This window comes from Homarus americanus, unplaced genomic scaffold, assembly GCF_018991925.1.
Source record: "Homarus americanus isolate GMGI-L3 unplaced genomic scaffold, GMGI_Hamer_2.0 scaffold16119, whole genome shotgun sequence".
Taxonomy (NCBI): domain Eukaryota; kingdom Metazoa; phylum Arthropoda; class Malacostraca; order Decapoda; family Nephropidae; genus Homarus; species Homarus americanus.
The window spans coordinates 237,693-250,000 of record NW_024735145.1 but is presented as its reverse complement, the minus strand read 5'-3'; the positions used below and the strand labels follow the sequence as shown (position 1 = coordinate 250,000).

The window sequence follows — 12,308 nt, the reverse complement described above, 5'->3', positions numbered from 1 at the left end:
CACACACACACACACACACACACACAGAGTGGCATTTCCTACCCTGGTTTCCTCCATTCACATTCGTCACCCTCCTCGGCCCCTCACGCCTCACCTTGCCTCTCACTTCTACCTCACCCCAAACTCGGCCAGTGAAGGGAAGGAGGAAGCATTAGTGAACGACCAGACCAGACCCACGATCCCTTATAACCCACAACACCTACAGCATCCCTAACTCCTCCTAGAACGCCCACGGACGCCCACAATGTTGCCAACAGGAGCACCGACCCGTCCAGCCACCCAAGTAAAGCGGGTGAGACAACAGTTGCGACAAAGGTGACCAGCAGTGCCTGTAGGGGACGCCAGAGGGCCAGAAACCGTGTACAGTGTCATGTCACGCCCTTACTGTCACACACACACACACACACACACGACTGAACCCTCCCACCACACACCCTGAACCCCTTACAAAATACTGGGTTCACACTTCTAAGTAACGAACCCGGGCTTTATCTGATGTCGGGGAGACGAAACTATAAATTAACAGGTTCATGGGTTCAAGGTTCGGTATGTGTAGGGGTTAATTCATGGGTAACAGACGTGACAGGGAACAATAGAGGTGGTGGTGAGGAGGGCAAAGGCATGGTAGCTACTGTCGTGTTGAAGTCTCTGCGTGAGTGTGGACTGTGGCCGCCTGGCGAACCCGTTCTTGATAGCCAATCCGGATTCATGGAGATTCCCGCATTGACACAGCCTCGTAACTCAGGACACACGACGGAACTAGTTTAAATCAACCTCATGCGTAAATAATACAAGGAGAAACAATATTTGGATATATATTATGCGTAAATAAAAAAATGGGGACGTGAAATAGGTAAACACTGGTTTGGAAACAGAGTGGTGGATGAATGGAACAAGTTACCAAATATCATCATTAACTCGAATACGCTGAATAGCCTCAAACATAGGTTGGATGCTTATATGAGCAATAGGGGTTGGGTGTAAACGGGACCGCCCAGTATGGGCCAATAGGCCCGCTGCAGTTTCTTCCATTCTTATGCTCTTATGTTGCTCTTAATACACGGATACAATGCGTAAATGTGAGCGTAAGTAGCAGGATGGACGCAATGGAGACAGGCACTGCAGGGTCACGCTCGGTCCAGATTTCACCCATGAATGTCATCACCTTACCCATAACGTCATCACCCCACCCATGACGTCATCACCACCGTGTTTATAACGTACACGACATATACACAAATAAACTACACTAATAAATATACACACAAACAAATTATATAACGTAATAACTACAAATTTAGACTAAAAACAATAATAAAAAAAATAAATCAAATAGAAAAACTCAACAAATATCTCAACTATTACGAAAAAAATAATTGACTTATTACGAGGAACGAATTACTTCACACAGCACTACCCAGACCACAGAGAGAGAGAGAGAGAGAGAGAGAGAGAGAGAGAGAGAGATAATGACTAATTGGCCGGGATATTAATGGAGAAGCTGACCCATTACGTAACCCGTAATCTGTGACCGAATAAGCAACCCGGATATAACTTGTATATATTCATGAGTCACAAGGTATATCACAGGTGACTTCCAAGGGCAGGTGGAGGGGGGAGGGTAAGAAAGGGTAAGGGCAGACTTGGGGGGGGGGTGTGGGTAGAGTTGAGGGTGTGTGGGTAAACCTGAGAATGTGTGTGGGTAAACTTTGGAGGTGTGTGGGTGTTGGGCCGGATGACGTCACTCACATGCCCCCGAGCGTTACGTCACATACCTGCCCGTGAGCCGCCATGCCCGGAGACCCATACCGACGGCGGGGCGGGGTGGACGAACAAAACCCCCGTCGGATAAAAGTTTACAAAAGTCCCAGGACTTCCTAGGGCGATCCTCCTGCCTGCTAAACCTGCGAGGACTTATCCCGACCCTACAAACAGTGCTAGGACTTACCCTTTGCCCTTAGGAGCCTCCCAGCGGACGGTCAAGGAGTGGGAGGTGAGAGTCCTAGCGTCGAAGGTGATGTTGCGTGGGGGGAGAGGGATGGTGCGGTACTGGGCGGTCGTGGGCACCGAGATCTCATCCTGGCTTACCGTCTCTACCGTGATGTTGTAGGCGCGACCTGCTCACCCACAGGTAAACAAAGGGGACCACTTTAAAAGGTATTCCAGTTATTATTAAAAGATACACATTGGGGACTCTACAGGAGGTACTTGTCAAGGGATCTCTACTATAACTTATCGATACGTGATAACATAAAGAGATTAGCTACAAGTTATTGATAAAATATACATACGATAACACATGATAACAGGATGAATAGTTTAAAGATCCCATAGTTTTAAGTTATTACTCTGATTGGAGGATGAGGTTGGGTGTAAATATAAGGGTGAGATCAGGTATAAGGAGGAGGGGGGGAGGGGGCCATGTTACCTGGGACAAGGTCAAGGAAGGCAGCTTGGGCGGGTCCTGGAGGCTCCTGTTCCTTCAATACCTGCTGGACACTGTTGGTCGCGTCGCTCGGCTCAATGCTCACCTGAAACAACATTGGGACATCAGTACGTGGTATATATATAACATTACACAACACAGCAATACATAATATAGCTTTAACACAGAACATAACATAGCCTTAACATAACATAACACACACATAACATAGCCTTAACATAGCCATAACACAACACAACATAGCCTTAACATAACATAACACACACATAACACAAACATAACATAGCCTTAACATAGCCATAACACAACACAACATAGCCTTAACATAACATAACATAACACACACATAACACAAACATAACATAGCCTTAACATAGCCATAACACAACACAACATAGCCTTAACATAACATAACACACACATAACACAAACATAACATAGCCTTAACATAGCCATAACACAACACAACATAGCCTTAACATAACATAACATAACACACACATAACACAAACATAACATAGCCTTAACATAGCCATAACACAACACAACATAACACAACATAGCCTTAACATAACATAACATAACACAAACATAACATAGCCTTAACATAGCCATAACACAACACAACATAACATAGCCTTAACATAACATAACATAACACAGAACATAACATAGCCTTAACATAACATAACACACACATAACACAAACATAACATAGCCTTAACATAGCCATAACACAACACAACACAACATAGCCTTAACATAGCCATAACACAACACAACATAACATAGCCTTAACATAACACAAACATAACATAGTTTTAACACAATCACAACACAATACATAATATCACAGCTTTAACACACACACACCCCCAGAGTTGTGTCACATTCAATCATATCATCAATAAACAAACAAACAAACACAAATATAAACAAACAAACAAACAAACACAAACTAAACAAACAAAAACATACACAAACAAACATAGACATAAACAAACACAAACAAACATAGACATACACAAACACAAACATTACAATGAGTACATGGGAAAGGCCTCGGGTCACCCCACCATCGTCATTAAACCTTACATCAGTCAACCCTACGAGGAGTGACGAGTGAAGTAACGAATAGAATGACGAGTAGACCAACGAGTGAAGTGACGAGTAGACCAACGAGTGAAGCAACAAATAGAATAACGAGTGAAATAAAACGACATTACCGAATACCTCTTATTATCGAGGGCGTGAAAGTTAAAGAGAGGGGAGGGCGAAGATAATTAAAATAACTTTCTACCTTCCACACAACACCACCTTCAGCCCCACCAGCAGGAGTTGAAAGTTCCCCCCTTCTGCTGCCTCACAACTAGGACTTGAACTTATTAAACGGAAGAAAAAAAAATGATAAAAAAAATATATAAAAATAAACAAAATCACTCCAGGTTGAATGTTATATAATAGGAGGTGTTTTGTGGTCGTTTCTCAATAGCTGACTTTATCACTAGCCACTGTACGAAGACCTTAACACCTGTGGCTAGTGAACAACGTACATACATACATACATACATACATACATACATACATACATACATACATACACATTATGATGATGATAGGTGTTGGGGGAGGGGGTTGAGAGGTGAGAAGGAGTGGGTTGAGGTGAGAGGAGGGGAGAGGTGAGGGAGGTTGAGAGGTGAGGGAGGGGTTGAGAGGTGAGGGGAGGGTTGAGAGGTGAGAGGGAGGGAGGTTGAGAGGTGAGAGGAGCGGGAGGGGAGGGGGGATAATAACTATACCTACTGGACAACAATAATAATAATAGTTCACCAATGGCGTCACTTTCACTCTCTGTGACTTGATAACACTCTGGTGAAATTCTTTTGTGTGACGGCCACTCAGGTAAATGATACACACACACACACACACACACACACACACACACACACACACACACACACACACACACACACACACACACACACTAAATTAACAGTGATGATGTCTTTCACAAAACCTCTCTCTCTCTCTCTCGACCCAGAGGAGCGGTGACCTGATGAGAGCACGTTGGGGTCAGGTCGACTGTGTGGGTGCCAAAGGAGGTCAACTCTGGTCATGGAGAAGAGGAGGAAGAGAGATCAGGTAAAAACAGGTTCATCCCCTTAAGGACTTTACTTTACTACTACTACTACTCTACCTGACTACTACTACTATTGCTGTACTTTACTCCTGAAATAAATCCAAAATCGCAACAACCAAACCCAACCTAGTCCAACCCACACCTTAAAACCCAACACAAAAAAAAACTAATTAAAACAAGGTAAGGTATGACTCACATCAACTTAAACCTAACCAAATAACCCCTCCACCCCCCCCCAGTAGAGTATTAGAGCCATTATGTGAAGGCAACAGACCACAACAGGGCCACAAGCCGAGTCATTCTTCTTATTCAATAATTCCATTTTGTTGAAACTTTCCTCGTTCGATTTTCTGGTCGGTGACTTGAAATAGTTTTGTCAAGGTGAGGGGAGGTGAGGGGGGGGACGGTGTGGTGTGGTGATGGCGTGGTATAACGGTCTGGTATGGTTCTGTAATGGTGTTGTGGGAGTGATGAGATGTAAAGGTTCTATAGTGCTGTTATGGTATAGTGTGTAATATATATATATATATATATATATATATATATATATATATATATATATATATATATATATATATAAATTCATAACCGTAATTATTATATTATTGACACGTACAAAAAATAATTCTGAGTGTTAGTCGTTATTGAACTGCCTCAGTCACCGGTTGGTAAAAAAACCTTGCGTCTCTTGGGTCAGTTGCTCACCGTGAAGCTGTCTATATGTCTCTGTCTGTCTGTGTTTGTCTATCTGTCTGTTTGTCTTCCCGTCTGTGCTTGTCTGTCTGTGCACAGGAGAATTAAATGTAACTACATATGTTAATTCACCTGAAGATTAGACTCTCCCAGCTTATTTTACCTGGATTAATTATGTTAGATTGGTTAATCTTCAGGTGAAATATCCAGGTGTGTCTAATCTTCAGGTGAAATATCCAGGTGTGTCTAATCTTCAGGTGAAATATCCAGGTGTGTCTAATCTTCAGGTGAAATATCCAGGTGTGTCTAATCTTCAGGTGAAATATCCAGGTGTGTCTAATCTTCAGGTGATCCGCTATGATTTCACGTTCTCAGGTTCGGACGGAAAAAATAAATAACAAACTCGACCAATTACCGTACGGATTTCAGACACTCAGGATCTTGGTCGGTCTGCCAAGGTAACACTGAAGCGGCGCGTGGACAAAGGTGCTACATGATTCCCCCAAACACAATCAAAACGCACGCAAATACCCTCAAACGCTCTCAAACATACTGAAACACTCAAATACACCCAAACATACTTAAACACACTCAAATACACTGAAACGCTCCCAAACATACTTAAACAGATCCAAATACACTCGAAACACACTCAACCCAACCAAACATGCTCAAATACACACAAAGACACCCACTATGCTTGTATGTATGTATGTATGCATGTATGTATGTACGTGTATACATTTGCACACGTTTTAGGTTAGGTAAAGCTGGAAACTGACCCAAGAAAAACTCGCTCTGACTGATGTGTGGTAACCTCATTATTAATGCTACCTCACACACACACACACACACACACACACACACACACACACACACACAGTCCACATACCACCAAAACAGCCAGTCAGTACCCCACCCACCCCCCTACACCCACTACTGACAGCATTCCAGACGTCAGCTCCGCCCACACCACGCCTCTCCACCCACCAACACAACACTTCTCCCTTCCTCCCTTAATCTATCCACACCCTCCTCCATACACTCACCCACATCCCACCTTTCCTCCTCCACCCACCCACCCACACCCTCTACTTACACCACCCTAAACGTCATCATTCTGGCCACACCAACAGGTAGAAGTCATCAGCACCTGCGTCGCCCCCAGGTGTACTGGTCGAACAGAGTCACACCTTTACAAGTCTCGCTCAGGTTTTTGCGTGAGGGGGAGGGGTGAGGGAGGGGAGAGGAGGGGGAGTAGGTGAGGAGGAGGGGGGTAGGGAAGAGGGAGGGTGAGAGGGGCTGAGTGGGGGAGGGAGAGGGAAGGTGTGAAGGTTGAGTGGGTGTCCTTGTGGAATATACTACCTCCCGGGGCTGTCTATCAGAAGTACTGAAACATCGACTCTGTTGTAGATGATTTACGCAGCAACATTACATTACGACGAATGACACACACACACACACACACACACACACACACACACACTGGCACGTCATCATAGGTAAGGTAATTTTCATGGGTATGGCACAGGTGAGGGGAGGAAGGGGGGGGGAGGGAGGTTATTTCTACAGGACCAGTTTGAGGACTTTGTAGTAGTGACTCTGTAGCTATGATATCTTCAGTAACACACAGGGGGGTGGTATAGGCAGTGTATCAGTCCAGTGTAACAATCCCGCCAAATGTTAATAAAGGTAATGAAAGAACGAATGGACAGGTGAGAAATGGTGGAGTATATCTTGTGTGTGTGTGTGTGTGTGTGTGTTGACAATGGCTGATGATGAGTGGCTGTGTCCATTGATGCTGGTTGGGGTACGAGAATGGACACGAACCCAAAACGGACCGGGCATACGCATTCCATCTAGGTGTTGGTGAATGGAGGAACGAGTCTGACCACTTGTCCCTCACTAAATTAACACACAGTAGTATTAGCATTTTCCTGTATCTTGGTAATGTGTTTGTGGCCTCTCCTCCTCCACCACAACACCGTTAAGGCCGTGTGACCTCCAAGTGTGTGTGTGTGTGTGTGTGTGTGTGTGTGTGTGTGTGTGTGTGTGTGTTTAAGAGGAATGATGGACGGCTGAACATAGCGAGAGTCCAACCAGGTGAAATGGACAGGTAGTGAAGCGGATGGTCAGGTAGAGAAAGAGCGAGGGCTGGTCAGGTAGAGAGAGGGAGAGGAGGTGGTCTCTGGTCAGGTAGACAGATAGAGAGAGAGAGAGAGAGAGAGGGGAGGGGGCTGGTCAGGTAGAGAGCGTGTCCAGAGGGCCAGAATCAGTGTCAAGAGCTGCTGTGTGCAACTCCTCCACCGTCACCTGAGGTCGTCTTCACCAAGGTTGAGGTGTTTCACCAGGACCACCAGCAGAGTGTGTCACTGTTACCCACCGTGCTGCAAGTCACCTGGACCCCTCCCTCACCAAGTCCCAACAGGCCCCTAATCTAGCCATTGAGTCTGTCTGGGGACTATTAGTACTGGGGACTATTAGTGCTGGGGCCTATTAGTTCTGGGGCCTATTAAGAATGAATCCTATTAACCCATTCAAGGCTATTTTATTCAGCTGGTAATAGTCCCTTACCTCTAATAGGCTACGAGTCAAGTCTATTAAAACTAGGGCCTTATAGGACTGGGGCGTAATGGGACTAGGGGGCCGGGCCTATTAGAACTGACTACGGCCCACATGACCAGTCAGCACACAGTATTACACATCACGCTCACTGTGTCACCAAAACCACATAGTGTCACTCCCCTCACACGCCACGGAGATTTCACGGTACCCCCCCGGTACAGTGATCCAGCTGTACTCCGCTAACTGTACACCACTTACAGTACGTTATGAGGTGTGGTACAAAAAAAATCACTCGTAGTCGGTACACCACGCGGTACAATATGGTATGGTACAACTATGGGTAAACTGGAGGTCTTGTATATACGTAAAAATACTTAAATAACATGATTTTTAATCCACATAATACCGACTCCACCATCCAGACTATAAGTAATACACATAAGTACTCTACACGGTCTTGTTTCCTTCCTGTAGAATACATATATAAGTAATAAGTACTGTGGTAGATAAGTAGAGACACAACACCCGGGGTAGGAGGTAGTGAGAGGCTGGCTGGCTGGAGGCGAGGCGAGGCGAGTTATCTCTCTCTCTCTCTCTCTCTCTCTCTCTCTCTCTCTCTCTCTCTCTCTCTCTCTCTCAGCACCAACACCACACTACACTCCACCATCACCAACACTCCACCACCTACACTCCACCAGCAGGTAATTAAGACGGCAGCCGTTATACGTTCCTCCTGCCTCCTTGTTTGGCTGTTTCCGGGTCCTGACGGGGCCTCCCCCACGCCTGGGTGAGGGTAAGGGCACCCCTCCTCCCTCTCTCTCTCCTCTAGGGTAAGGGCACCTCTCTCTCTCTCTCTCTCTCTCTCTCTCTCTTTCTCGTTTCATCCATCAGTGCCAGCGTCACGTAGAGCCACCAGCAGTGTGAGTAATTACAGGTAAGTTATGTAGCAGGTGAGGTAGGTGGGGGTGTGTTCAGGGTCAGAGAAGAGGAGACGCCTACCTCCTACACGCTTCCCTTCCCTCCTCTCTTTCCCTTTCCTCCTCTTCCCTTTCCCTCTCCTTCCCTTTCCTGTCCCCTTCCTTTCCCTATCACCATCCCTGTACCACCACCACCAACTACAACAACAATTACCACCATCACTGGCTCTAGAGCATCAACCACTACCTCTACCTCTACCATGACCTCCACTCGCTGCAAGAGGTCAAAGTGACCATCCTAGGGCAATGAGACAGCCACGCCCTCTCCATCACACCACGCCACGACACACACACACACGCCATGTCTGCACGGAGCAAATATATGTCTATGGTAATAGTTGCCACGCCCTCTGTGAAGTGTGAGAGAGAGAGAGAGAGAGAGAGAGAGAGAGCATTATAATACTGAATATAAACGACCCAATTTCACTTCAAGGTGTTGGACCGACTCGGGTCATTTAGCACGGCGTAGCGGCAGCAGCGATACGGACATAGCGGGAGGGATGTCCGTGGAGGGGTTTGGACACGGAGGCAGGGAGGCGTGGCACAGTAGGCGTCAGTGACCAGCCTGGGAAAAGGCACTACAAGGCGGTGAGAAAAACACACACACACACACACACACACACACACACACACACACACACACACACACACACACACACACACACACATTAATTACATTTCCTTTATCTATCCATCATTGTAAGTAGTTAATTATCTATCTATCTATCTATCTATCTATCTATCTATCTATCTATCTATCTATCAATCTATCTACCTCTCGTTAATTACCCATCACGGAGTTTAACGAGCCTAGAGTACAGGTGGTAAAGTGACAGCTGGAGTGGTGAGGTGACAGCTGGTGTGGTGAGGTGACAGCTGGAACGGTGAAGTGACTGCTGGAGTGGTGAAGTGACTGCTGGAATGGTGAGGTGACAGCTGAAGTGGTGAGGTGACAGGTGGTGAGGTGACTGCTGGAACAGTGAGGTGACAGCTGGTGGGGTGACTGACAGCTGGTGGGGTGACTGACAGCTGGTGGGGTGACTGACAGCTGGTTCCTCGTGTTGATGTGGTTGTGAATACCGCTGACTGGCTTAGACTGACCACACACACACACACACACACACACACACACACACACAGTTACCAATATATCAATGCACAAGACAGAGAGACAGACATATACAGACAGACAGACAGAACAGTACTTACTCGGTAGTGTGAGTATATACCGGCAGGGTAGGGCGGCTGCCACAGTACCAACATAGTAGTTTCATTGCGGTACCAGACGATGAAGCGACCTGGAGCATTGGGACCTGTTGAGGGAGAGTACCAGGGTGTTAGTGACTGGTGAGGGAGAGTACCAGGGTGTTAAGTGACTGTTGAAGGAGAGTACCAGGGTGTTAAGTGACTGGTGAGGAAATTACCAGGGTGTTAGTGACTGGTGAGGAAGTACCAGGGTGTTAATGACTGGTGAGGGAGAGTACCAGGGTGTTAGTGACTGGTGAGGAGAGTACCAGGGTGTTAAGTGAATGGTGAGAGAGTACCAGGGTGTTAAGTGACTGGTGAGGGAGAGTACCAGGGTGTTAATGACTGTTGAGGGAGAGTACCAGGGGTGTTAGTGACTGGTGAAGGACAGTACCAGGGTGTTAAGTGAATGGTGAAGGACAGTACCTAACCTACGACACTGTCCATACACCATACACATCCCCATTACATCACCATCACAACAATAATATAAACAAACAAGACACCATACGAGGGAAAGTATCGAGCTATGAACCCTCTAACCAACTTACGTGTAGTGAAGTTAGAGGAGATGTAGGCAGCGCTTTCCTTATTCTCGTAGACGGTGTATAGCTGTAGCTCATAGGATGCCCCGGGGTTAAGTTCTCTGAGGTTGAAGGGTAACTGAGCTGCTGAGATAACAACATTTCTATTGCTGTTTTGGGATTCCGAGAGAGGGATCACTTTAAGCTTGAAGGCAGAGTACCCGCCGATTACTGGAGGATCCCAGCTCACCAAGGCGCTTTTCCCCGACCGTACTTGGATGGTTAGGTTGGTAGGTGGTGGTGGAACTGTAAGGGGAGAGAGATGAGAAAAAAAGGATGGTTATTGTGGTGGTATTGTGGAGGAGGAGGGAGGGGAAGGGGGGGACAAGAGAGGTGCATGAGACAATAAATCAAATAATAGTGAAATTGATTGACACACAGACACACATAAATCGGTCACAACATTATCATATTACTGACGGGAATCCAAAGGCCCCCCATCATCTAATGAACGAAATTACTTACCAAAACGATCACCAGGGGGCTGCTATACGTCACTACCAAGCAACAGGGTGACGTCAACAAATATTTAGCCCAAGTTTGTGGTAAATATCCGTCCAGTCATTCTTCAGCAATCACCCACGACACGACACGACACGACACAGCACAACGTCATGACGGATGGTACTTTGGAGGTGGTAGAGCAAGGAATACGACCGTGAAGACCAGAGGAGGGTGGTGGATGGGGGTAGGGGAGGGGTTGGGTAAGGAGGGGGGGGGGATAAGAACGACAACCCTGGTCCTAGAGCGTGACCACGACGGTTCTAAAGGTGCCAGAGTCGTAATTAGTCGTAGTTTTAAAGGGGGTTCCAGTTCTAATAGGTCCCAGTTCAAATAAGTCCCAGGTCTAATGGGTAAGTCAGATAGAAATGGTGCCTTGTAGAGACAGGCCACTCGGTACAGTACTTCGAATACCTGGGCTAACCAAGGTACAGGTTGACGCAGGCACAGGCTGACACAGGTACACTCTAGCCACAGGTGTACTAGGTGACTTGTCTCCTCTTAAACCTCCCCCTCCCTCACACACGCAAAAGGAAAATAAATAAATAAATACTCGTCTTCAGTCTCTCTAGCAAAAGTCAGAGAGAGCGAGAGAATAGAAGAGAGACAGAGAGAGAGAGAGAGATGAAATAGACCGAGAGAAAGAATAAAGAACTAAAGAAGGAACATAGAGAAAGAAATAATAGATAAAGAATAGAGAAACAACAAAGGAAGAGAAAAAAGAATAGAGAGAGGGAGTGAGAGAATAGAGAGAGAAAGAGAGAATTAAAGAAATATTCATCACCACCAACACTTAACGTCACAGGTGAGAAATAAATGAACAATTACCTGGGTGGGTTAAATCCCCGGCCCAGGTGCCTATATATACACCTCCATGTGAGACACCTTCCCTACCCCCCCCCCACCTCAGCTGGCCTCGGGTGCTACTGAATATAAATTGAAAGTTTTGGCTTAAGAGATGATATGTATACAGTGTGTGTGTGTGTGTGTGTGTGTGTGTGTGCGTGTGTGTGTGTGTGTGTTTTATTTGTTTGTTTGTGTATCGTTTTTTGTGTATGTTTGTTTGTTTGTGTCTAAGTTTGAGTCGTGTGTGTTCTTGTTTTTGTCATATTTTTGTTTGTTTGTGTGCCGTTTTTGTATGTGTGGGCGGAACACACACA

General features: G+C 46.0%; 1 protein-coding gene across 2 annotated transcripts in view; it reads right to left on the bottom strand.

Moving 5' to 3' along the window:
- LOC121870799 (tyrosine-protein phosphatase 10D-like) overlaps positions 1-12,308 on the bottom strand; it is a 69,920-nt gene that overhangs the window by 24,113 nt on the left and 33,499 nt on the right. For both annotated transcript variants that reach the window (XM_042372761.1, XM_042372762.1), the window contains exons 3-6: positions 10,615-10,893; positions 10,028-10,131; positions 2,429-2,531; positions 1,949-2,117 (exon numbers count right to left, since the gene is read on the bottom strand). In XM_042372761.1, the coding sequence (XP_042228695.1) occupies positions 1,949-2,117; positions 2,429-2,531; positions 10,028-10,131; positions 10,615-10,893 (655 nt within the window). The remainder of the gene's footprint in view (positions 1-1,948; positions 2,118-2,428; positions 2,532-10,027; positions 10,132-10,614; positions 10,894-12,308) is intronic.